This window comes from Astatotilapia calliptera, chromosome 7, assembly GCF_964374335.1.
Source record: "Astatotilapia calliptera chromosome 7, fAstCal68.1, whole genome shotgun sequence".
In the NCBI taxonomy this organism is placed as follows: domain Eukaryota; kingdom Metazoa; phylum Chordata; class Actinopteri; order Cichliformes; family Cichlidae; genus Astatotilapia; species Astatotilapia calliptera.
Window position 1 is genome coordinate 63,896,474 of NC_137428.1, and position 27,822 is coordinate 63,924,295.

Consider the following 27,822-nt stretch of genomic DNA (forward strand, 5'->3'; position numbering starts at 1 on the left):
TGAAAGTGTTAATCTTTTATTTTCTTCAATCAATAAAATGCAGTGAATGAACAAAAGAGAAATCTAAATCAAATCAATATTTGGTGTGACCACCCTTTCCCTTCAAACCAGCATCAATTCTTCCAGGTACACTTGCACACAGTTTTTGAAGGAAGTCAGCTGGCAGACATCTTGGAGAACTAACCGCAGATCTTCTGTGGATGTAGGCTTCCTCACATCCTTCTGTCTCCATGTACTGCCAGACACACTCGATGATGTTGAGATCAGGGCTCCGTGGGGCCATACCATCACTACCAGTACTTCTTGTTCTTCTTTATGCTGAAGATGGTTCTTAATGACTTTGGCTGTATGTTTGGGGTCGTTGTCCAACTGCAGAATACATTTGAAGCCAATAAACAGTCATTTATATTTCTGAAAGCATTCTTTGTTTACAGCATTTTTTCAAACCTACCTAAAACCTTTTGCACAGTACTGTATGCTGCCAACAACCTCTATCTATTCCTCTTTTGTGGGGAGGTCTGGTTGTAAAAAGTGTCTGGTTAGAGCTTTCCTACCAGCTGATATCAGGACACCAAATAAATACTCAGTCAAAATATACATTTCTATTTAAATGAAAATCGGTGTTTCCCAACAAAAAGACATTGAACTGGAACGGTATGTTACTTTGATAACCACGATTAGCTTCATGATTTCCACAGAGCCTCCAACACTCGGACTTCTCTGTTGAAATATTAACTTTCTGCCTTGGAGTAATAAAAAAAAACTTATTAGGCATTTCCACCCAAATTCTCTCCATGTATAAGAATTTAGAGCAGCTAGACTATTCCTCTTTTGAGATTACAAAATTTCTTGCTTTGTTTTCTGTGGATTAAGTTGGGGTTTTTTGTATAAACTTGATATAATGCCCCTGTTCTTAAGGAAGTTACTCTTAACATTTCTTTAATCACTGAGTCATCATTATGCATGTGTTTTTTATAGTTTGATCAAAGTAGTAGCGTAGCTGAAGATATCTGTAGAAATTTTGCTTGGAGGGCTTGTAAGTTTTTCAGGGTCGATTTATCTGTTAAAGAATACAGGGTTGTAATACTCTTTGCAATCCAGGTATTAAATCTGCAATCCATCTAGTTAGGTTTAACATCTGGATCATGTGCACACTATTTAAATACCTTCACTTTATCCTGTAGGTTATATTCTTCTCTGACTAAGTTCCACATCTTGATGTAGCTGTTTTTATAGACAGGTTTCCACCATGTGGCTTCAACAAACCACGCAGCATTTCAGAAGCTGTGCTTTTTGTCTGCTCTGTCCAACTTTTTACAAGCACTTGACAGGTTTTTAAAACCTTGACTGCTGTACCAGCCCACGGTTTATTCAGACTTTCAGTTATGTAACTTTGCAAGATCTCACTTCACTTTTTTCCCCCCTAAAGTTCCTGACAGTATGTGTCTCCTGCAGTCATAAAACAAGCTATAATCATCTTCTCACTTCAAAATAGGCTTTTCTGGCAAAAAAATGTTCTTGAGAAAGGGTGCTGGAGCTGGATGAGCTGCACAGGAACTGGTAGAAAGTTGCACTGCATTTCCAGGATTAATCCCACCTGTACAGGTGCCTTATTGAGTTTAAAGTGGTTTGCAGGAGATTCCTGATACGTCCTGTGGAAGTTGCACTTTATTCTCAGCAGAATAAACTCCCACAAATTTATGTTGTCAAAAGTTTGATTCTTTCTGATCATTTTTAACACATTTCTGGGTTTTTGAAGTCTGTCATATTCGCACAACCTATGTGCCTTAAAGCTGTCTTTGGTGTGTCTCTACTATGGTAAAGCAGGGTTATGAAATACCAAGCTGACTTTACTGTCTGGAGTGATCTGCTCTGTGAAACTTCCATCAAAGCTGTGAACCCATGTATTTTTAGTGGAGAAGAGTGGCGATCCATTTTTGTGAGTCTTCTGAAGTATGCTGTGGCACATGGTGGGCACAATCAGCTTCAGTGGACACAGCACTATCTGGCACAGCTATCCCTGCTAGACTTTTAGTTACATCACTACTTTGAGAGGGGAAAAGTTATTCTATAAAGAGTCCAAGTTCTGCAGAGTTGCTGTGTCTCAATAACTGAATTTTGCACATCTGTATATTATAGTGTTGACAATATCATTTTTATGCATTGCTCATAACTCCATGGTTATGCATCATTTTATCTTTACTGTTTTACATCTTTTTAACAATGTAAATATTGTTGTCCATCTTTTACCCTAGTGTTGTTGTAGTAGGTGTACAAGGTGTACAAGATTTGTTTGTTTTTTTAGAGTATAATTGGCTTTCACATGACCCCTTTGCCGCTTTCCCAGTGGGGAAGGTTATTCGAGCCAATCACTCACCATTGTCAGAGGCAGTGTTTCTAGCCTGCAGGGCCCCATGCTCACAAATCTAATCTAGCCATTTAAATGGAGCTTTGCTCTATGCTCCCAGCACATACTGCGTCACAACTGTGTAATTGTCTGGATCTTCTCACAAGATAATTATGCCTCATTTTGCAGAGGCCTGAACAAAGACAAAAACCAGAACGTACTGAAAAAGGAATGGTAGTTCTCTGCAGGACTTTGAATGTTTTAAAAAGGTTTTGTCCTCTCTTTTAAATGACTGATTTTTGATTTTTATCAAACTCCAGACAAACTTGCCGATAGTTCTTAAATGTTTCATATCTTCTGCTAAAATGCCACCATATAATATTTACCTGACTTTAAACAAATTGTCAGATACAGCAGATCAATCTGAGCTGAAAACTTTTCCCTGTAAAGGTGTTTGAGCTAACAGCTGACCCTTTACCTCTGCTCTGATTCGACCACAGCGGAGAACCCCTTGGTGTGCTCGGAGGCTCGCTTTAAGTGTCGAAATGGCCGTTGTGTGGACCGCAGCTTCTTGTGTAATGGACAGGACAACTGTCAGGACAACAGTGACGAGGAGATTTGCTTGACTACAGCAGGTAATGTTTTTTTTTTATTATTTAATTTAATTTTTTACTAAATGGAACATCTACTGAGGCATTGAGAATCTAACATACACACAGGATTATCTGGTTATGCAGCTTCAACACACACCTTTCCTGGTAAAATACAATAAAGCATGATTTGTTTCTGTAATCACATGAAAATGAAACAGCTTCAGCAAAGAATTGTGAAATTAGAAACATGTAAGAATATCAGTTATAGATTCCATACAGATGTATGATGTATACACAGTGTTACATATAATATTTACGCACGTTCTAAGCTCATCTATAATATATATGTATATGTTTCATGTTCATTATGGATGCATTTTTGGAGCGTAATGTGCAAACGTGTGAACTGCATCTAAGATATGCAAGCACCAGGTTTATTTAATTATCTTATGAACTGCACATGAATCAAATAATAGGAATGTCAAAAATCAAATGATAGCAGCAAACAAATACCAATCAATTTTACCCATACCATAATTACCCAGACTAATTGTGTGCTATTTATAATAACCTTTTAGAGTGATGAAAGATAAAAACCCTGTGCCCTGTTGCAGATTTGTTATATGGAAAGTGGAGCTGCACAAGAATTTAAACGTAATCTTGCGTCAGATAATTATTGCAAAGTGGAAAAACAGTATTTAGGCTTTCTGCTTAATTAAAAAATAATCCTATTTAAGCAGCTTAATAGTTCACAAAGTTGTATATTCAGAATATATCGAAGTATCTAAAGTAAATGTACCTCATTATGTGCAGTAACACTTGTTGGATAATAATTACTGATTTATTTTTTGTGATCAACATTTTATTGATTTAAAACGGGGTTGGGGGGGGGGGGGGGGTACAGACATATACAGCACAACTGTAAACTGCAGTAGCAAAGCAAACATTAGCAAACAAGGCATAGGGACAGCAAAGAAAAGACACAAAAACACAAAGTTAAAACCAATTATTGCCTCTTCCAGGAGATAACTCTGGATGAGAAGATTTTCCAAGCATCAACAGTCGTGGGTCGAGCTTTATTTAATTTTGCTGTGGTATGTTCAAAACCAATAACACGGATAAGACATCGTCTCCAGAATGATTCCATACAAATGTCAGGACAGAACCATTGCTTTGTAATAGTCTTCTTTGCGGATGTAAATCCAGCGAACAACATTTTGCATTGCATTTGTTTTAAGGAGATTTCAGAGGTATCATTAAGGAGACAAAGACCAGGATTGGGAACATAAAAAACTTCCAGTACCTCAGATAACACAGAGTTCACAAAGACCCAAAAATCGGATACCACAGGACAGTCCCAAAACATGTGCAAAAACGTGCCAGGTGATGAATCATTGCAGATGTGACAGTAATACGTAGCCTGTAGTTTCATCTGGAACCTCCTATAGGGCGTAATGTATGTTCTGTGTATGGTTTTGAAATGAATTAATTGATGCGCCAGGTTCTTAGAAGTCAAACTCAGATTAGACCACACTGTATCCCAGTCTATATTAACCTGTAGTTCTCCCAGTTCCCTGACCCAAATAGATTCAATGGGCAGGGACTTCATACCATGTTCAGCTAATTTGTTGTAGATTTTGGAAACAGAGGGTCTGCCAGATTTAGGCAGGATCCAGTCCAACATGGGATGAGAGGGAAGAGGAGAGTCCCAGGGGACACCGTATGCTTTTAAAGCTGATCTGAGCTGCAGATATACAAAGTAAGAAGATGCAGGAAGAGAAAAACGTGTCCTTAAGTCCTGAAATGAGCAAAGGCCTTGGGCGTTGAATAGATCATCAAAAAGGTTTATCCCGAGTGAGAACCAAGAGGGTTGAACAAATGGTCGGCTGCCACATAGTAATTTTAAATTATGCCAGAGTGGTGAGCTTTTACAAAATTTAACTGGAGCACCCAGCCGCCGTTCTATCTTCCTCCATACCTGTATAGAGTTGGCAATAATAGGTCCAAATTCGTTGTTGTTGTAGAGCGTATTGGCGGGAACATTAGCAAACAGAAGATCTTGTAGTCTATGCGGTGCTGCCTTGGCGGATTCGATCATTTTCCACGCAGTAGTAGTCTCTGGGTTGACCCACGTACTAAGCGCCCTGATTTGGAATGACCAGTAATAAAACTCAAAGTTTGGTACTGCCAGGCCACCAAACAATTTGGGCCGCTGCAATGTTGACAAACGTATCCTAGGCCTTTTGCCATTCCAAATAAATTTAGACACCGCAGAGTGTATGTCTTTAAAATAAGTTAGAGGAGGAGAGAGTGGCAACATAAAAAAAAGGAAATTAAGCCGTGGCAGTATGTTCATCTTTACTGTGTTGATTCTACCCTGAAGCGAAGTTTTTAAATTGTCCCATCTTTGAAAGTCGGATTTGATCTTATTTAGCATAGTAGTAAAATTCTCCTTGATTATCTTTGGAATACTATTATGAATTGAAATGCCCAGATAAGTAAAAGTGCTTTTGATCTGAACACAACCGGGTAAGGAAACTTTCGTAGCTTTATCGTTCAAAGGCATCAAAGCAGATTTCGACCAGTTTATTTTGTAGCCAGATAGAGAGCTGAAATGGTCAAAGTTTTTAATCAATGGATGGATGGACGTCTCATAGTTGTCCAAAAACAGAATAATATCATCCGCATATAGAGATATGATATGATTATGACCACCAATTCTTATGGGAGAAATCGTGGACTGTCTAATGGCTTGTGCTAAGGGCTCTAGAGAGAGGCAGAACAGGAGAGGAGAGAGAGGGCAACCCTGCCTCGTTCCACGCTGCAGCGTGAAAGGGGGAGAGACCAGGTCCCCTGTTAAGACACTAGCAAGAGGTGAGTGATATAGTGTTTGAATCATAGCAACAAATTTCTGCTTAAACCCAAAGTGTTTTAATACCATCCACATATAGTCCCACTCTAGCCTATCAAAGGCTTTTTCTGCATCAAGTGAAAATACTGCACATGGATTTTGATAGCTGTTAGCGGCATCTATGATGTGCAACAGCCGTCTTATGTTATCAGATGCAAGCCGCCCTCGGATAAATCCTGTCTGGTCTGCATTGACCAAAACATGGATAACTCTTTCCAGGCGCAATGCGAGAGCTTTTGCAAATACTTTAAGATCAGTTGTGAGCAGAGATATCGGTCTGAAGCTAGAGCACTCAAGAGGGTCCTTTCCCTTTTTTAAGAGAAGGGTAATAAGTGCTGTTTTCTGGTCTCTATGGAAAGACCCGTTCCGGATTGCAAAATTAAATGAGCCGAGCATGAGCGAGCCTATTGTATCCCAAAGTTCTAGAAATAGTTCTGGCGGAAGGCCATCCAGTCCAGGTGATTTACCTTTGTTAAGGTCTTTCAGCGCTCTATGCAGCTCATCTAGAGTTAATGGGGCCTCTAGCTCATCCTGATCTGCTTGTGGAATATGAGGTAGATCCAGATTCTCGAGAAAGCTATTACAGATAGTATCCTTAAAATTGATATCTGATTTATACAGATTTACAAAAAATGACGAGAAAGTGGTGTTAATGGACTGGGGATTTGTCGTAATTTTACCGTTTGCAGCTGTTATAGCTGGAATATGTGCCCTTGTTTCACATTCTTTAAGCATAAGTGCCAACAAATGACTAGGACGCTCTGATTCAAAATAGTACTTCTGTCTAGTTCTATGCAAGATGAACTCTGCTTTGGACAAGGTTATTGCATCATATTCTTCTTTTAGTATAATTACTGATTTATTGATGTGTTTATCTCTTTAATGTTGAAGCTGTTGAAGATTTAATAACCTTATTGCATGGGAGCTTGAACTATAATATTGCAATTAATCTGCAAAATAATAAGTAACTACAACTTTAAAATAAGTATTGTGGACTACAAAGTATATTATTCGCATCAACATTATAATGGAGTGAAAGCAGAAAGCAGCATAGCATGAAAGTACTTTAATAAAGTACATGAAGTACATTAAAGGAATCGTGTAATCTTTTGGTGCTGTGGCTTTTAAAGAGTAAATGTAGTCCAACGGCTTTGATTCGGGGTGTGCACTGGAGGAGTTAATCGTATACCGAGGGGGTTGATGCCACCCCATTTCCCCCTTTTGGAAACACCCCTGCATCCATGCACGTATCAATTTCAATACAGTGTTTCATTGAATACATTCCTTCACATGGATGCACACATGATTACAACTGTGCATGTGTTTCTTTCCTGCAGTTGTTCAGCTCAGTAAAAGCCATGACTTTTTTGGAGAAAACCTTAATATCATTAACACAAGAGTGAGACACACTTTATTTCAGCCTTTCTCTCTCGGTCTTACTCCACCAATACTAATCTCATTAAAGCTGGTCCTTCATGAAAAAAAGCAATTATTAATCTTAATAATTTTTTCTGTATGCAAGACTAATTCCAAGCACATTTCTGCCTTATCAGAAATATTGGCAGTAAACTTTGCAGCAGATTTCCAAACACGTGGAAGCTTGTAGATTCGCTGTTAAACTGGATAGCAGAGCTGCAGTGTTTAGTCACTCAATATGTCATAAAACTTGATGTTTTGGAGACATCACTTAAGAGATATTCTGCAGTCTGTGCTTTATAACAAAACCACTGACGGATTAAGCTTTATGCCAAAGAAGACATAAGCTGCTGTGATTTTATTCCCACAACACTGGAAAAAAAAACCTCACTGTGCCTTTATTTAACAGAGAGACACACACCACAGCATCATTAGTGTAATGTTTGATGGCAATGTGTCGACTTGTAGTGTAATTCAGGTAGTAGCAGGATGATCCCTGATAGTGAGAATGATGCCTTCTGGTACAGAATGCCTTATTCACTGTCAGGTAGCACTTATATCTGGCATTCTTATTTTCCTGGCACGACAGCCAGCTACTGTCAACACCTCACTTGTTCTTCCACTGGCAAGCCTATGATTTCTGCCAGCAGTCTAATCCTGATGCACGTATAACCACCGGAAACCCAGTGTGGACCTGCTGTCAGGTGTTCTTTCATGTTTTAGAAAAAATAAAACAAAAAATCAGTATATAACTGTCCTGCCAGGATGCTGTTGTCATATTGATTTATACTTTGAGAACAAAAGTCTGTCAAAAGTAACACAAACAAAAACAAGTAAAGTGGAAAGTTAAAACTATCAGCATCTATAGCCCACTACACACTACTGTTATTACCAGGACTGAGTCAGGCAGAAACTTGATTGAAACTCAAGAGGCAAAACATGTCTACTAAACAGGGAGGAGCACTGCAGCAGTCGCACAGCAGCCGTCAAAAAGTTTTGTCCAGCTTTTCCTCAACTGCCACTGCTGACAAAGTACAAGCAGTAGCTGCTGAAGCTAATTATTCTGCCCAATTTTCCTTCAAAAACTATTATTTTCAAGTCAAAATTAATAAGCTGGAGTTGGTCAACTTTTTTCCCACTTTTGTGAAGCTGAATTAATGAATGCATTACTATTATTTCTTCTTGCTTGTGTTATGAAAGAGACAGAGCGAAAAGGCAGTCTATCTGTAATTACAAGCCCGTCCTCCACAACTCAATGCAAAGGCACAGAATGCTGAATAGCACTGTATTGTGGTGCAGAAATATTGATCGATATCTGTGTCCACTGCACTCCATTTCCTTGTTGACAAGTGAACAATACCAACTCCACTACTTGCTGGAAGAATCCTGCTGGCTGTAGTTTTGGCTTCTGAAGCATTAGACCTCAGAAAGCATTACTTCACACTGTATGGAGAGTTGCAATGATCAAACAGAAAACCTAATGGTAGATGATTTTTTTGTTTGTTTGTTTCCAAATGCATTAGAAAGCATTAATCTTTTACAGCTCTGTTACATTATGTCATAAAATGTTCAACTGCATCAATATGGGCTCAGTGAAGATCTATCAAGTGACACATGACTGGGAATTTTGATGGTCCTGAGTGCAATTATTTGGCTCCATTAACTACAGAGAGAAAGTGTTCTGCCTAGAAGCAATTCTATTATAACTGCTGCAATGGTTGACGGAGTGGTTTCTCAGAATGCATCTACGTCTAAACTGTCTGCAGGTGATGGAGTGCCAAGTTTTACCCTTTCCTTATCGCAGGAAACTCCGCCCAAAAAGCTTACATTTTCAGCTATCTAGTTTGCGAGTTTTTGGATTTCACAGAAATGTGTCTGCGCACCAACTTCTAACCTAAGTCTGTTTGGGTATGTTGTTGTATTCCCTCAAGACTTCGTGTCAGCACAGGTTTTATGGTAATATTTGTGTGCATGGAGAGCAAGTAACCTAAATGTTCTCTTGCTCATATTTGCTCCTTGAGGCTTGTGTACTGTAGCCTTACGTAAAGTGTAAGTGCTAAAAAGTTGTAAGCTCTTCTTCTTTTGACCCCAGAAAAGGATCAAGGAAGATCAGTTCCATTTTTCGCACACTACTTCTGAAGGAGTGAAAGTATCGCTGTGGTTTGACTCTTGGGATCTCTTTTCCATTTGCACACAGACATTCACAATCAATTCATCACTTTAGAGGACATTTTGTTGTATTAATGTATTAATTTCGTGCCGATTTCCTCGACCCTAAATCATAATCTTCTGCTTGTCTAACCTTAGCTTAACAAAATCCTAACCTTGTGTCTGATAGTCAATCTATTTATTTAAATGTCATAAGGACTTGCTTTCAGTTTCTATAAGGAAGCCCCGACCCCATAATGTGACTATGTCAACACATTTAGGTCCCCACAACAAGAGGACTGCTTGGCCCACACACTCACTTTTACCTTACATTCGACTCTGACTTTGCCTCTCTTTATAATAAGCAAAGACCTGGAGGTGACTGATAAGGCATGCAATATCAGCTCTCAGCCGCTCGACCATACCATCTCCCTCCTCGCTCCATCCTCTTCCTCGCTTCCACTGTTCAACCACTCTTTCTCCTTATTCATAATTACTCGCTTCAGTGTCTCTACACTTGGTTCTTCTATGTGAATGAGTGTAGTGAGAGATCACCTCCCAAGTCTGTCAGTGGATAGCTCGTGATGGCATTTAGCTGCTAGGATTTGGTTATCCTGCCCTGGAGGGGTCAGGCAATGAAATCTACAAAGGCAGCATCATCCTCTCGGCTTTGTTATGCCTCCAGTGTTTTTAGTTCTCATCCGAGTGATTTTAAACGATGTAGCGCAGTTAGGCACTAACAGAGCAGAGCACAGAGCTGCTTTTACTGTTTAATGTTTTATTGGATAGGTAATTGATTTTTCAAATAGCAGAAAGGTGCCAAAGTGGCAGACAATACACAATTCCTATAAATGCATTTGTGCAATCATCGCACAGTGAGATAGGAGGAGTGGGATGGGTCCACTGTAATGGATATCGGAGATAAAGAAATTGAAAGGGGCACCACATAAACATAATATAGTGAACCAGAAATGGAGTCGCAGGAAGCAATGAATAGCAATGGGCAGGAAGATGGAGGTAAGCAAAGAGAGACAGGCGATTTGGCAGAGAAAGGAAGGGATTTGGATAAAAGTGAGTGAGGGGTAGCGATAAGCTCGAGAGGATGAGAGCAGCATCTATCACATCGGGCCCTGAGGCCGACCGGTACAACTCTGGAAACAGAAATGACTTGAAAGCTGGTTTTCCACAGCCGAGCTTCGCTTTGCTCTCCCCAGTCCTCCCTTCTTCTTACAGCAGAGGATAGAGTGCAGTCAATGTTTGTGCATGTTTGCATCTGAAACAAACTTTTATTGAAACACTGCTGCAGGGCATACAGGACATACAGGTCCAGATGTTGGGGGAGCCCTTACTGAGAACAAGAGAGCCTCTCTGCATATCCAAAAGAGCATGTGCATGAGTGGATAAGCACACACACAGAGCTACAGTGTGTCAGAAGCTGGTTGTTCTGCATATTTGATGTGAAAAATAATGCTGTCAGGACACATAAAACTTTCTGAAGGTCGCAGCACTTGACAAGTTAAAGGACTCAGAACAAAAGTGATGAGCACAGCTCCATTCACTGCAGCTGACCTGTTTTAAAAACTGGAGATCCCCCTTAGAGGTTTTTAAGAAAAGCAGTTGAAACACTCACATCAGCGTCGTTACACGTTAATTAACACAAGTAGACAGAGTATCAGATGGCGTGGAGACTGTCGAAAAGTGTGATAATGATTAAAACTCACACCTCCCCCATCTCAAAGACAATTCATCTTGTCCTTTTTTAATTAAGTTTAGAAGCGAGAAACAGGGAGGGGAAATGATGTAAAGGTAGGAACAGAAGGGCCAGGGGATGATTGATTTGAGGGTTTCACAAACCTCTCAGCTGGCTTTGTGCATTTCTGAAGATAAGGCATGCTTTGTAGAGTCACAGCCATCAAAGAATTGTGTTTTTTTTTCCTGTTGTGTTTTCATACACAAAAAACTGTGTGAAGCATGCAGTAGCAAAGCTCTAAAACCCTGCATTAAGTTTAGCATAAGCTTTCAAATTTGCATGAGTAAGATTTATGCCCTCTCTGCTGCCTCTCCCCTAGACTACATTTGTTTTAATATCAGGGTAATAATTGGGCAAATAATAAATCTTTAAACTCTTGAAGACTGCACAAACACTTTGAAAGCCTCACAACAGTAATTGAGTTCCTTCTTTGAACAAAAGGGGTGACATCGGGTCTGAATACCGAAACTCTTTAAATATGTTGGCATTCAGATTGCGTCATAGAATACATTGACATTGTTTGCAAGATAGAGCCAGTTACATGTGCATTGCATTTGTAGCTATTTATAGTATTTTTGACACAAGTGTGTCTTGCATCATTGTTAAAATTAGGGAATTACACCCAAGGGTAGACCTTTGTTTATTGTGTGTCGTATAGTATACTTATTTGGCTATGTTCAGACCCCAGTAGAAACGAGCAATAAATAAGCCAACTGAATATGTCTCATTAAAAACACTGTGCAGCTTGTGCAGGGACCTGAAAACTGCACTGTCCTAATATACATGTTTTTCATCATTATGGTCTTTACTAATGTCTCCTTAGGAGGAATCATTGGCTGCAGGTCCCCAGAGAGCTGTCAGTCAGAGTGAGACACTGAGCACCGAGCTGACGTGTAACATTAATCTGCTACATGAGTACACTGTCAAAACATTGGCAGCTAGCATCACCCCTGACCCTGACTGGTTTGATGAAAATTAGCCCACCCATTAAACACGATCCAAGATCTGGAAAAATTAAACTGAATCACAGCTTTTTTTTTAGATAACTCGACTGTGTTTAATTAAATCTGCCAGTTTCTTTTGTACATTTCGATAAGCTTCTCAGTGAGAATCACTTGTTTTCAGTGCTTGTCAGAGGAATTTGGTGTATTCCAAAAACGCCTGTCCAACTAAAACCCTAATATGCTAAAAAGCTTCATTTTGGCCACCACAGGCACATGTCCACAAACCCTTTTCAATCCACACCGGCAGTACAATAAGCAGTTTTAACCTTCTAGCTGGTATAGTGAGCACGCTCTCTGAGAAGTCAAATCCCTCATTTTAAACTCCAGGGATGCTCCCCTCCCACAGAGAGTAATCTGCAGCTTTCTATTTGTTATATCCTCCTAAGGCTGTGTAAGAACTTCTAGATAGATCCACTAGCACTGCATCTGCTATTTTGCATAAGCACTGTGTATTCAACAACCTGTCTTCACAGCCTTGTCATTTACTGGGCCAATAAACACCAGCAATTCAAATAGGGCTGTATATACAGTGACTGTGTTCTGACACTTAGCAGTAACTCCAGCCTCCCCAATAACAGTGCCTGTAAATTAGACATTAATATATAGTGTCAGCCTGATATATAAAGAACAAAGAATGGCAGAGTGATTAAAAGTCCCTGAGCCTCTATTCACTATTGATATCCTTTTAGTCTGCTAATAGCTTCTCAAACAGCTACATCCTCCCCCCACTGACTGCTGCTTGACTTTGGCCCCAAATAATATAGGCGCTATAGATTAAAATCAAAAGTTAGTCCATGGGCATTTTTTGTGGTAGAGACGTATATGACGCTGAGATGTTGGTCTGTTCATGCCCTTCATCAGCAGAGCTCAGAGAGCCGGCGGAGATAGAAAGGTGTGGGAGGGAGCATGAAATAGTGTAGGGGAATATAATGGCAGTAGACTGAGGTGTGGGAGTGGAATGTAATAGTGCCAGTTCATCAGAGCCAACGCACACTTGACAGGCACAAATAGGAGAGGTTGCACATGTCACCGCCCATGGTTTTCAGCTTTGGAAAAGTTTCAGGTTTTTGCTTTTGGTTGCTTAAAGTGATCACAAAGCAATACTAAGAGACTCTCAGCTCTTGGTCTGCAAGAAAGGAAGGCCAAGCAGTTGGCAAGATGCAGTTAGTTTGATCCTGCCACCAACAGCTAAGGCAATGTTGCTTCCTGTTTCCTTGTTTTTTAAGTCTGTCTGGATGTTGTAATAGTAGGATTTTTGTTTTGTGGAACTGAATAAAATAGTTTGTGTTTATATGCAGTCGTGTACATTCTTTTTAAAGTATGTGCTTTTATTTTATTTTAAACTGAAAGTATGTGCTTTTGTTTCATCGTTTTGGCATCCATTCCCACCCTCTCCCTCTCACCAAGGCTAACTGTCAGTTCCAGGCTTCTGTTGCTTAAGGGCCTCGTTGCCATTGCACAGGGGGGTCACTCCCGGGACCAGAGTCTGTATGAATCATCCCTGTCCTTGAATCAGGATCAGTCAAGCGTCGCTGTTCAGGCTGCTGTAAATTAGCAACCTTTCCCTCCTAAACCAATCCTTATTCTGTCACCATGGTGATGCCGGTCAAGTGATGACCTGCAACCACTGAGTAGTGGAGGAATTTCACTCTGAACAAAAGCTCTACTGTTGGTGTTTGGTGGAGCTGTACTTTTTCATCTAATTTTGCAATACAATGAACCAAAAGTGTAAAAAAAACAAAAAAAAACAGAGTTTGACATTAGTGAATCTGCGAATATTCAAGAAACTAAGACAGGGCAGCCAACGAGGATCTGTGTGTTTTAGGACATTTTATTTTATATTAAATTAAAATGGTATCAGACAGTATATATAAACATTAATACATATTCATGTGCTGTTTTTTTTCTTGGAATTAATGTGATCCAGTGAAGGGCATTTCCAAGGACTTATTGGTAACATACCAAATCATTTGCACAGATTAGCAGAGAAAGAGCATAATAGGATGCAGCCAAACAGGAAAAGAGGTAGAGTGTCAGTAATGGGAATAAACTGCCTGATATAGAGGAAGTAGATGTCAGGAAAGTAGACTATTTGTATGACACGTATAGAACTACAGTAGCCTTTGTAACATCACCCATTAGTTTGGAAACTTCTATTTTGAATGCTTGTTCTTTTGATTGCTGTTGGTTGTTTTCCAGAGAAGTGTACTCTACTGATTAACATTTAATGTGAGGGCTAATGGCATTCCTGTCCCTCTGTTGAGCAGTGCAGAAGCTGGCATTGGGATTGATGGATAAATCTTGATGTGATTTATGAGGATGACTTTCTAGTTCAGATGTCTTACACAGGAGATGAATTTTATTTTCTTTCTTTTTGCATGAGAGTTGATTTTGACAAAGTAGTAGGTAGAGATCAAAATGACCTAAGTCTGTAATTGGAGTCCTAATACACGAAGTTTGTTCTTGTCTGTGCATGTGTTGTCTGACTGCATGGGATGCGCCACTTTACTTTTATATTGGATGTGGTTTGCATGAAAGTAAAGGAGAAAATCCAACCCATCTATGCCTTCTTCTGATTTGAATTTGGATTTTTTTTATATTTGAACATTTGAATTAATGGTTGCTAATTATATATCAGATGAATTATTTTACCAATAGATTTTAAGTGTATGTGAGGATGCTACTCTTCTATAAAAGTGTCCTGGCTTGATGAGTCAAAAGAAAGTCCAGGGTTTTTGCTAAGGGCACAAGTGTTAAGTCCCTCGTAGAGCCGGATCGATGGCTGATGTACAATGGCCAAAAGACTTGGAATAGTGGTGAATGACCGAATACTGAAAAAATACTTAAGTGACACCATAAAATGTAAAATACCCAAAAGGGACAAAAAACAAGCTAATTTGCGTGCTGATTTATGCTTCAACGAGCATCACATTTACATTACAGTAAGTTAAACCTGGCCTCAACTGCCAGATTTCCCTGCTTCAGCGACACTTGGCTTGAAATACGTGCCCCTTTCCTGTATGGCCCCTCACACTCAAAGACTGGCTGACAGCACAATGAAAAGTATGTGGTGCTTCAATGAGGCCCGCTCTTTTCCTCTCCATCTCTGCATATGAATCATTTAAGTAATTTACAGTACCTTTCACAGTACACTAGCTTTTTTTTTCCTAGAAAATATACCTGCCTAGTCTGCAAACTTTTTTTTTTTTTTGGGCAATATGGCATCAAAGAAAAAGTCCAAGAGGTGTTGAAGCTGAACTAATGCTAAATGGTGAATGCTCATTTGTCATTTTGCTCAAGTCCTCAATAGCTGTAAAGTGGTGGCAGATAATTTCACTACTTTTCTGGGAAACTTTAAACATTATTAATGAAGTCCCTAATAAGTTCACTGTGCAGCAGAAAGAACTTAAAAGTAAAATATAATCACTTCTTGTTTTTGATTTCGCTTACAAATGTTCCCTGCACTTTATTTCTCTGTTCATCCTTTTGTGGCCGAGTAAAAACGCTGTTCTAACATTTCAGAACTGCATTCATTTGAATTGAAAATGGAGAAAAGGATAAGACTTTAGCGAAGAGGCGGACTGAATAGGATTTCAGTCATTTGGATATAACTTTGATGAATTTTGGAAAAAAATGTCAAGATTGTTGTGTGTCTAGAGCTCAATTTAATTTCCCCGGCACAACCATATTTCTCTAGGCATGTCTAATGCACTCATCCATAAGTAGCAGAGCCTCTGAGTAACATTACAGGTTTAGTCTGTGGGAGTGAATCATTGGGGGATCCTCACAGATCTATAGGGCTGAAAAAGCCTTGGTAAAGTTAAATAAAGTATGAACTGAACTATAAATCGGAGCAGACAAACCTCCAGCAGCTGTCAATTTTCCAGTCATTATTTAGGTTCTGAACACTCTGATGCCTTACCATGATTCTCTGATGTGCATTTATTTATTGTTTAGTGAGACAGCCACGGATCGAGTATTAATTACTAAGTGGCAGCATTATCCGGTTTGCAGCTATCACAAGTACACAGACAGGGCATTATTGAGTGACGAATTGGGGCCAGCTAGCTCTCACTGTAATTAATGGGCTGGGTTATTTCCTGTAAATGCATTTTCTGCCAGCACTGTAAAAGCGCATTGTCTCATGATATGGTTGTACTTAAGGCGCTGCTGAAATGACACAGGGCCTCAACAGTTACAAAGGTGTGATAGGCTGCAGATGTGTGTTTGGGTGGTGATGTAAGTGCTCGAATGCGTGTTTGGCTTGAATGCATTTGTTGGGGAAATGCGAAATGAAAGGGCGAGGGCTTAAGTGGAACGAGGGAAAAGAAGAGTGCCCTGGAGAGAAAGAAAAGAGGGATTGCATGTCAGTGTGAGAAATAGAAATGTGAGAGGATGGTGAGGGGAGGCGAGGGGGTAGAATATGGCATGGAGGGGGGGGAAGCAAAACGTGTGAAGACGATGAAGCGGAAGAGAGAAGGAAAGCATAGGGAAGGAGAGAGTGATACAGGGTTGGAGGGGAGCTGATGGAGATGAGGGATTTGGGAGAGTGGCAAAGCCATTGGGGGGAAAAAAAAAAAAGATAAAACCCTCTGGATTCATTGTATGAAGAGACAAGGAATCATGCAGAAGGACAGAGAAGCAGAGGGAAGTGGAAACCGTAAATGGGGAAAGGGCCCGTGGGTGCTAGTAGAAAGAGAAAAAACATCAGGGAGTGTTAAGAAAGGAACTGACTGGAAAAGATTAGAAAGAAAGTAGGAAACAAAATATCTGCAGAAAGGGGAACCAGCAGACAGAAACCTGAGAGACAGGTACAGGAAGTAAAGGTAAAAGCAGAACAGAGAGAGGCACGGGGGAAAGGGAAACGACTAAGTCAGGTGAGCGGATTGAAGACGAGCATGAGTGGTGAGGAGGGAATGAAACAAAGCGGGGTAGAAAAAAAGACTCAGGAAAGGATTGAAACGGTAAAGAGAATGGCGTTTCAATGTTGACAGGAGAGTTAGAGAAGGAGAGAAATGGAGAAAATAGCATTTTCAAATGGGTCATATTTGAATCAGAGCGCTTGGATTAGTCCCTGTATGCAAAATTGGTCTCATTTATGGTAATTACTGAGATTCTGAACCTTTTTCTTTTTGTTATTGTTATCTAGCCACTTTTTCTGACTCATCCTGCTCATGTGACATTAGTCTCCCATCCACTTTTTTTCAAGTCTATAGCATTTGGCTCCCATCTCCGCTCTTTTCACATCACATGTTTTTACAGTTTCACTTCCTCCTGCCCAGTGTCTTGACTCCACTCATCACAGGCTTTCTCCCCTCCTCTATTCTCTGCTCTCCCCTCCCCTGGCAGTCTGTGGTCACTTTGTTCACATGCACAAGGCTTAAATTGAATGCTCGAGATCATAATCCTTCTTGGTTCCTGCTGTGTTTTTTATGTTTTTATCATCCTAACACCCAACTTCGTATTTTTTTCTGTCTTCCACCCTCTCTCACACACATTTTTTTTCTCTTGGTGTTGTTCTCATTGTTTTATGTTGCCATAAGGCCACCCAAAGGGCAGAGCCATAAACATCCTATGCTGGAGTTTAAGAGAGCCTGGATACAGGGACAGAAAAGGAGCAACACATATAGTGAATTATAGTGACAGATTGTTTTGTTGTCTTGCACTTTTGGTTATTCTTCTAAGCAGCTATTCTTGATAGAAGCAATGTGTAAAAAAAGTGAGCATAAGTGTGCCTGCTGGATATATACATGCAAATCTGTGTGTATTCTGAGTGAGTACATTAAAGGTATTTATGGCTTATTACAATAATGGAAATGGGTCAGAAGAGGAGAGCCATGGGGTCAGAGTAGCCATCTGGACACAAGCTGCAGTCTGATCAACCTCAGCCTTGTCAACTGGATAGATGTATTTACTTTCCTGAAATGTTTTATAGGTGATATTTTAAGTGTTGTCAGTGTAAAAGAACTGACAATTATAATCAGTTATAAAACAGAACAGTACAATACAGAGAGAGTTTCTTTTGACTGTTTTGTGGGTGGTGTAGGTGTGGTGAATCTAAATTAAACATATGTGTGAATGTGAGTGCGGATGGTTGTCTGCCTCACTGTGTTTGCCCTGCGACAGACTGGCGATCTCTCCAGGGTGTACCCCACCTTTTTGGTACTTGGGATAGGCTCCAGCCTCCCTGTGACCCTGATAAGGATAAGAGGATGGCTGGATGAATGCATGTTTTGCTTTTTTAACATTACTGCCGACTGATATTTCAGTGTGACAGACTTTAGTAGCTATTTATCCTGTTTATCCGCATTTATAATGACCAGTGAATGAAATTTTTAAAAGGTAAAGAAAAAGTGGGAGAAACACCCTTCAGCCATGTTATGATTGTGGAGATTCACTCAACGTCACTGGCAGCACATGTTTGGAACTCAACAAACAAGCATGTAAACGAGTAACTGATGACTTATTGTAACAAGTTAGTCCCTATACTTTTAACTTGTACGTGGGGAAGTGAGTGTACGAGGAGTGTATGTAACTCTCTGTACATGGGTAAGTACTGTATGTGTTTGTGAATGCTGTGATCCACTAGGAATATAGGGATTTGAAGTAAGTAGGCACTTCAGTTGTTTGTAGATTGAGGTTATAGTGTTGCAGTATTGCTTTTTACAACACTATCATGCTGGATAAGTACTGAACATAACACAACCTACAAGTAGCTGCTTATGCCTGGGATTACCAGAATATTTACCAGAGTTGGACTTTTGCCCCCTATGAGAAATTTGCACATCACTTCTATCATGATGTGTTTGTTCCAAAAGAAGCCTCACTTAAATCTTTTAATTACAAAGAACTATTTATTCTTCTCCAAACCATGAGATTGTTTCATTGTGAAAAATATCTGCCTTTAAAAGGTTTATATGAGATGAAAAACCACACACTTGGTCTGGTGCAAATGTTGAACTCTTACTGCCTCTAACGAGGATCTCAAAGGAGCTGTAGTGTGTGGTTATTTACTTTTTTAATTATGAAACTCTTTCTATACACCTTTGCTTTCTATGCACTGTGCTGCAGGCAATTTCCTAGTATACTATCCACAATAGATGTCAATGTTTAGACCAACTGAGTGCATTCCTGAGGGATGGCTTTCGAGTGATGTTTTATAGTTGCTAGCCTAGTTTCTCAAAGCAGTTTCTTCCATCTCTGTCAGTCTACTGGGAAACGTTTTAGCAGTGTTAGCATAGAAATATCTCAGGCCTATGATATTCTTTGATTTCTATTGTTTCTAAGGTTTTTTTTCCCCTCATAAGTCTCTTGAAACAAACCTCTTCTAACTAGCAGGAGTTCATTTCCATGCAGAAGCAAATATATTGTTAATTTACCTTTTGGCAAGCGCTGTTATGTTTTGTTTTTAAATTCACATTACCGGTACACACAGTCGTTTTTAATGATAGAAATTCTGCACCTGCCTATATACCAGCTTTAATTTCATTTGTGTGTTCTGTTTTATCTTTTTTTATCTCTAAAAACTTTAATGCAATGCAAGTAATACAAAATCCACATGCAAAATGGAAATTAAACTAATTATTGTTGGAAAAGGCTGAATGAAATTAGTGAGACGGCTTGAGGGAGATGTTGAACGTGAAAAACAGTACAGTACAAAATATTCAGGAAAACACATTTGCTTTGTGAAGTGGCATTAATATTCCAAAGTATCAAACTGATTGATGCCTGCCAGTACACATTTGAAGTTATTTTTAGTGGACAGACAGACAAGTGCATCAGCACTACATAGCTTTAGCATGCAGTAAGGAATTGGGACACAGCTGTAGTCATGTTTGTATCTGCACAATTGTGCCTCAGCACACAAGCAATCCACAGCATGCTTCATGATCACCCTGCCTAACCATATCATATGACTCCCTCAGGCTATGGATGATGCAAACCTTAAAACTGCATTATTAATTTGATCCGCATAACATAGACTCTGTTGCACAGTGCGCGACAGCTTGATGTGTGGTCTGCCTCAGCTGCGGTTATGTGGGAGAGAGATGTCATTTATATGTTGTAGAATAAGTGCGTGCATGCCTGAGCCCAGTGCTGATAGATGGGATCATGGGCAAACATGTGTTATTTCAGAATAATTAATTGCAGGGTAAAACCAGTGGATGTGTGAGTGCACAAATGGGGATCAATAACGTTGGAAATGATGCTCCTGTGTGTGTGTTAACATATTTGCCTGGCGGTTGTTGATGTAGGTTAATGTGGATGTCTAACTCACTTGAGGCTCTTGCTGAGAATAAGGTGTATAAAAGATTAGCAGGCCTAAAGACCTGAAGTCGAATTGTATGATATGGACTGGGAAACGTGTAAGGGATATCTTCATAGCCATGTTTAAGGGAGAGAATCAAATGAAATACACATGGGTGTTTTCATGAGCAAGCAAAAGAAAGAATCTTGTCAAAGCAGATGGACAAAAACATGGGAAAGAATTAGCAAAAGATGTTAAATAAAATCTCCTTTTCACTTACAAATGTTAAACTCACACTGAGTTCTCCTGCTTCAGTTTAGTCAATAAGCCACAGGGCTTTTGTGCATGCTTACATATACTGTATAATGGACTGCATAATTCATTTTATAAGGATTGATTTTAATGAGCTGTGAGGTGGATTATTGTTTTCATATTTTCTGTTTTCTTTTTTAAATGAAGCCATAGTGTCGTAATTAGTCAGCATAGGAGGTTACACAGAACACCGTTCAGCGTGTCTTCACAACTGATCGACCACTGCTTTCAGTCTTCTTTGTTCTTAAAGAAGATGTCAGTCAGCTATTTCCAACTGTGCTTTTTGCTTGATATTCAAAAACATGCAAATCGGTGTGCAGGGAAAGAAAAGAGGAGCGAGGGAGAGCGAGGCAAGAAAAACTAAGATGCAATAATAGATAGGGACTGTGCAAAAACCACACAGAGATGGTGACATACTTAGCGCATATTCTAGTGAGACAAATCAAATTTCTGTTGGGAATTTTTTCCCTCCTGCATTTTCATCAGCACAGCTCCTCATTATTTGTTCAGACCGCATACAGTGCATGACTTGCTTTTTTCACATATTGCTTCAGCTTGCTTTGCCATACATAAAGGGTCAAGCACTTATCTCAGAAAGCACACAGGGACCGGTCTTCCCTTAAGCAGTATCCCTCAATCATTCCACGCTTCTTCGACTCTAACCATCACATTTAGAGTGCATGTGCACGAGCTGCATAACTGACCATAATGCTTCATTTCTTATCACTGAAACAGAGGCCAGTGATTCCACTCTAGAGAAAGATATGAATAGGAGCCATAGACCTTCACTTGTGGGCTATGTTGTTCTGTTGTTAGACTTTGATAAAACACGCAGGGGCTCCTTACGCTTCCGTTAGCCTGACCAGACCTATTGTTAAAGGAGAGGGGATTAAATGGTAGAATGGGCATCATGGGGTTTTGTTCTGTTTCTTAAGCAGCAGAAGAATAGGACAGAAGTGTACACAAGGGAGGGCTGGCAGTGTATCAGGGTGATGATGATTTGTGTATGTGTGCATGTGTGTGCCTGAAAAAGACCATGTTATCGTGTCTATATATCTGTCATGTCTATATATCTGTCGTGTGTGTGTGTGTGTTATGAATGCAGGTTTTATCCCATTTTATCTGAACCCAGCTCATAAACTTCCCTGCACACTTATCTTCACTCTGAGCCCCGACTTATTGTAGCACAGCCCGGCAGAATAAATTGGGACCGTTGTGTGTATCTTTAACAATTTTGAGCAGGCTCACCCCATGCTGGAATTTGACATTGAATGGCCTGTAGTTTTTTTGCGTGCAAACAGAAACAAAGACACTTGGAACAAAGTAAAGTTTTTCATGTGGAATTTAGTTCAAAGGAAAAGTCTTGTTTCTTCACTGTTCTTTGTTGAAAGATTGCCAGATAACTTTAATCCTTTGTGCTTATTAATATGAGTGTTTGGGATAGTGAGCAGAGTTTTCTTGAGCGCACTGTTTGTTTCCCAGTTGCGAGTGCTGCAGAATTTAGAATTAGATAAAACTTGCTTTGTTTCAGCCTGTGTGAAGTATTCTATAGAACTAGGGGTGGGAACGATAAAGTAACTTCAGTATAGTATAATACCGTTGTGTTACATTGCCCACAATTATTATTAACCTTTATTTAACCAGGAAAAGTCCCATTGAGATTAAAAACCTCTTTTTCAAGGGACTCCTGAAACAGATAATAATGATGGCATTGCGATACAGCAATTTATTTGCAGCACCTGAATTATCTATATTGTCTGTGCAATTGAAGAAAACAAATGGCTATCAAAAACAAAAAGCTCGAATAATTATTTATTTAATAACTGCATTATGGTATCGGAGTACATGTGTTATCAGTGTTGAAGAAAATTGATGGATCGACAAAATATTACTATATTAATACTTTGTTCCATTTTTTTCTTGTTTAAATATAACACAGGCTCTTCATACATTACCTTTCATATGTAGAAAGGGGAATGTTATTTTCTCCCAGGTCACACATTGTCTCTGTGTTTGTTAAATGATGACGTACTAACGCTGCTTCTGTGTCCAACTTCCTATTGCTTTCGTTAAGGGTGTTATCTTGTTGACAAGAAGGAAACTTGCAAGGCTAATTTCCTGCTGACTTCTAAGTCTGTTCAATTGTTAAATATATTGGTTTATTTTAATAAAAACATTTATTTTAAATCCTTATAACATACCTACAGTCCACTGGCTTGCGGTTTGTCAGACACCACATATTTAAAACTTGAACACTTTGAGGCTAGCTAAGGTACTTGAAACTTAGGGCCAGGTATTTTTCCATAGAGTCATCGAAACAATCTACCAGCATATGTTCTCTTGACAAATGTTTGGTTTTCAGTGTCTGTTCGCTCAGATATGATTGCATTTGTCTCTGCTCATCGGGAACCCTCACAAGTTAGCATTCATCTTGCTCTGCTAATGTGTTTATATTATGCTAACTATAGCTCTGTAGGTAGCCACCTCATGTTATGACAGCTAGCCCAACTTCAACCCTACAACCTGCTGTTTAGTTTTCTGCCTTCATTTATGTCCAGAGTGATAGCAGAGCTGTCATTTTAATTTTTTAAGAATCCCTCAGTCAAAACATGTTATTTCATCTTTAGAAGACAGCTAGTGAGCTAGCTTCCTGCTGACTTCTAAGACTGTTAAACCCTAAATCATCTTTTTCGTGGATGCCATGATTTTAAACTTTATTGTAACACCTGGGGAAAAAAGCAGCCACAGTGATTATTTTTATTGAAGATGAAACAATTTGAGCAGTTTCTAAATGACAGTGTTTGTTTGAGTTTGGAAACCGAAGAGTTTGGACCCAAAAATGGCTAACGACATCGGGTGGATTCTTCACAGAATCTATACAGATGTGCACAGAGCCCCTCTGTGTGTCATTATTTCACCATAGATACTATAAGCTGCACAGGAGCAACCATTTAACCTGCTTTGATCTTAGGTGTAGACCTGCCAGTTACCAGGGCACTTTGGGAGTAGCTCAGGAGGTGAACCTGTGAGTGGCAGCCTCTGAATGATTAATGACTTCACTGCCACTTATATGATCAATAAAATTGACATCTACACTAGACACATGCTCACTCAACTTAAAACAAGTAGCAATAACCATTCCCTTGTTTGATTACAGCAGTGTGTGGATGTGGGGACAGCTCCCCTTGGAGAGTCGAATAAGCAGTCTTAACTGCAGGCTTTTACAAAAGGATATTGTGACAGTTCTGACAGCTATTGTATATACCTTAACAGCAGGTTTATATTGTTAAATGTTTTTCCCACCACTAGTTACTGTGGATCATTTTTGTAAGGATGACAGCTTTTCATGTTGTTGTCCTAGCTAAGCAAGAGTGTTCAAGAGTGTTGTGATATTAGAAACACATAACACTCATATTGCCTTCTTACATCGTTGGCTTTTGTTCCCTAAAAATGATAATGGATATGATTATGAGAAATGATTATAATCTAGGGGACATCACATAAATGCTAGTGCATGATTCCTGTTCAGCTGGGGACACGCCTCTTCTTACCACACTTCTTTCTTGTTTCCTTGTTTGACACAGTCCTAATGGGGGTTTAATTGCACCAGACATTTATATGAAGAAACCTAACACCTAGATGCTTCTCCAGTTCCACATGTCTCCAAAAATGCCTCCCAAAAGCAGAGCACACAATGACCATGAAGCAAAACGTGGTAATGTTCATGGTGATGGATTAGCTGTGTCAGCCAGTGCGAGTTTTTCCACAAATGAATTCTCAAATAGAATGAGCAAGAAAGAAAAAATCATTTCCTCTGATTAGAAAAAAATCTTACTTCTTTTTAAAATGAATGACTTTAAAAATCATCAGTCACCAATGTATTACATTTAAATAGATTTATTTTTTCAGATGCTTCTGAGAAAGGATGCACATTTAATCGCGTCTGTGTATTTATTAAGCTGAGAAACTCTTTCAGACTATGCTGTTGATGGAACATGGAGATCCGAATGCTTTGAAGAGCCATGAAATAAGTCTGACTGACAGTGAAACTTAAATTAATGGTGAAGAGAACAAAAGATTTGAGAGATACTGACACAAGAATGGAGAAACAACATCATAGATAAGAGTGTGTACAGTGAGAACAGAGAACATGTGGGATGTACTGAGCAGTCCTCGCTTCTGTGCTAACCAGTTATTAGAAGACTTGTCCCGTTACAGAAAAAAATATATTGTTGCTGCTGCCAGACTGTCAGTAATTGGACTTTGGTTGAAATTGTTTTTTTCCTGTGCTGTGTGGCTCTAAAACTGTCACTTTTTAATCCAAATAGCCACACGATAGCATCATTTGCAGATCAATAAATAAAAATAAAAAAAAAAAAATATATATATATATATATATATATATATATATATATATATATATATATATATATATATATATATATCATGAGCATCCACAAACACACCTGAGTATCTCCAGCCCTATCACTCATGTCCATCACATCTAGGATTTGTGGTCATGCCTGTGAGGCATCTGAGTTTGCTTTGTGTCCATTCTCAGGCTGGCCTCCGCCCCTCCGCTCTTTCTTAACTCACCTTATGGCCCCAAAGAACAGTTGCCATGGAGACCATGCCCGTCAGGTTCTGGTGGGACGGGCTTGTAGTCAAAGCCTCTCAACGATCTTGAGCAACCTCTCACCCTCCCCATTCTTCTTCTTCCTCCAGGAAAAAAATCAAATAAATAATAGCCGTTCAACAACCACGCCACTCCACTGAAAGGTTTTCTGTAAAAACGAAGAGTTGAAGCTCCCACATGCGAGCTTCTTTTTCAACATGTTACAAAAAGAAAGATGAGTGGGACATTTTTGTTGCTGCCACTGTGAGCTATACAGTCAACAGTGACTCACAGCCCATCTTTTTTGTCTTCTTCTCTTTTTTTTTTGATAAACATACCTGAGAGTACTTCACCACTCTGCTTGAGTGGCTACTCTTTTGTCTCACTTCTCATGGCTCTCCTGTTATCCCTCAATAGCAGCAACATTTAATAGTTTGCATTGTACACTGAAGTGGTGAAAGCCTTTAAATTATTTAAAGAATTTGCTTGTTTGTTCTTTTTTTCAGTTTCCCTTTTTTCTTTTTTCTTGTTTAAACTTAACTAGCTCCAAACAAAGCACAGCCATGGTTAGATGAGAAATTTACTTTTTGAAGTTAATAACTGATAATCCCACAGCTGACCAATTACAGTTTTTTCCATACTTATGCTTGAATATATATGCAAAAACCAAAAAATACATGTATAGTTTACCACCTCAGCTGAAAAAGATGCTGCTACTTATTTTTAAATATGGGATATAATTATTCCCTACCAATGCAGAGCTCTCTTACTCTCTGAATTGCCTTGTATAATACATCAATATATTAAATCGTCCTATGTAATTTGCACTGATTAAAGCAAACTTCCTCACCTTTTTAGTCAGTCCTTCCCCTCTGTCCTTGTACTGTGTTCTTCTTTCTTTACATCTGTGGATGGTTTCCAGATGCCGGAGCCATCCATTAACTCTAACCCACCTCCCCTCCACTCTTCTTGCCGCCCACGGTAAGCTCTGACAGAGTGTTATGGGGGGGGCACGTGGGGGGTCTGATAGTGGCAAGCAATGGAGCGAACAAGTTATTACAGGACAGGCAAATAGAGGCCCGATGAAGCATGAAAACCTTCCTTCCCTAAAGCACCACTCATACATATACACACAAACACACACATGTACAGACTAAAGAATATACAGACAGATGGAAGGAAAGAAATAGGATAGACGTACAAAAACACATGCAAGCACAAATATAGATGTTATTTTTCACTGCTCTCTTCCACAAAAACAAAAAGAGGTGAGAAAGAAAGACTGGCAGGCCTATACACATGCATACACACAGCCTGTCCTTAATTCACGCTTTCTCTACGCATGCTAACGAGAGGAGACACACTACATGACGAGCAACAGGAACGGGGTGACAACATGGAGCATGAATATTAATTTTAGGATGCCAAAGGGATCTGGAACGGCACTGTTGCAGAGCAGTTAACATGCTTTGCTTCCTAGCTTGGCTTACAGAGCAGCTTTCAATCAATTTTTTATATCCCACCAGGAGGATGTTTGTTGGCAGTAAAAGTTTATAAAAGAGTAATGCACAGAGAACAGTAAGGAGGCTCAGATGCTGAAGTATTGGGTGCATAACCCTAATATTTTGAGAGAGCAGGGGTTTAAATTAATTTGAAAGTGCCAGGGTTCAAACACTCTAGTGCAATTTTAAAAGCAACCACTTGTGCTGTATTTTGATCTGCACAAGTTAAGCGTGTTTAGAGCAGACTGAAATAAATCGAGCTGTTGTTCTTTGGTTGAAAATACTGCCAGCCTGAAATTATTTGCATGTAGGCAGTTGTTCAGAAGGCTTTGGCAATGGGAGTAGGTCAGAAATCACTGTTTCATTTGCTTCAAATTCACTTACTAATGTACTCTCATTGAAAGTATTGGATCTTACAGACTTTGCTCAAAGGAGTAAAAGGCATCACATGTTTCTTAAGTATCTTCCAGATGAAATATCCCTTAGTGTTTCACAGTTTCTTTGCCTGTACCAAAAGCCATTTATCAGTGCTGCCTGAGTGGACGCGTCTCATCTGTAAGACACAACACACAAGCAAACACCATACGTCTCGAGTGCAGTGCCGAAAACATGAGCTGGGATAGATGTGAGGCATGGGTCCCATTTATGAGGGGAACTCAAAACTTTGATGTGTATCTGGGTGTCCTATCTGCAGTAGATAAAGGGGATTGTGTTAGTGAGGTGCTAACACGCTATCTGCTACACTAACACTATCAGCATGTGAGAGAAACAGCCAGACTCCTGCTGGAGTTGATCTGGATTTCAGAATGATTGGATTGCATTAGATGGTGTGAAGAGATCGAAATAAAACCACTACAAATGTCTGCTCTGCTGCTAAAGCGCTCATCTCCAAAGTCAACAACTGGCACATACTCATTCTCCCGTAAATAAAAAGAATCTAGTGTTGCTACCTCTGCTGCGTGTTTTTGTTGACAAC

The 27,822-nt window shown here is 39.5% G+C and overlaps 1 protein-coding gene and 1 long non-coding RNA gene across 7 annotated transcripts in view; one reads left to right on the forward strand and one right to left on the reverse strand.

Annotated features, from left to right (window-relative positions):
• On the reverse strand, window positions 1-26,688 carry LOC145430204 (uncharacterized). Its single transcript, XR_013910667.1, has 3 exons — window positions 26,195-26,688; window positions 25,326-25,448; window positions 1-369 (listed from the first exon to the last, which is right to left on the reverse strand). It is a non-coding gene; the product is annotated as an uncharacterized LOC145430204 (long non-coding RNA).
• ldlrad3 (low density lipoprotein receptor class A domain containing 3) overlaps window positions 1-27,822 on the forward strand; it is a 94,818-nt gene that overhangs the window by 54,161 nt on the left and 12,835 nt on the right. For all 6 annotated transcript variants that reach the window (XM_080304870.1, XM_080304867.1, XM_026176416.2 and 3 more), the window contains one exon: window positions 2,848-2,982. In XM_080304870.1, coding sequence (XP_080160996.1) covers window positions 2,848-2,982 — 135 coding nt within the window. The remainder of the gene's footprint in view (window positions 1-2,847; window positions 2,983-27,822) is intronic.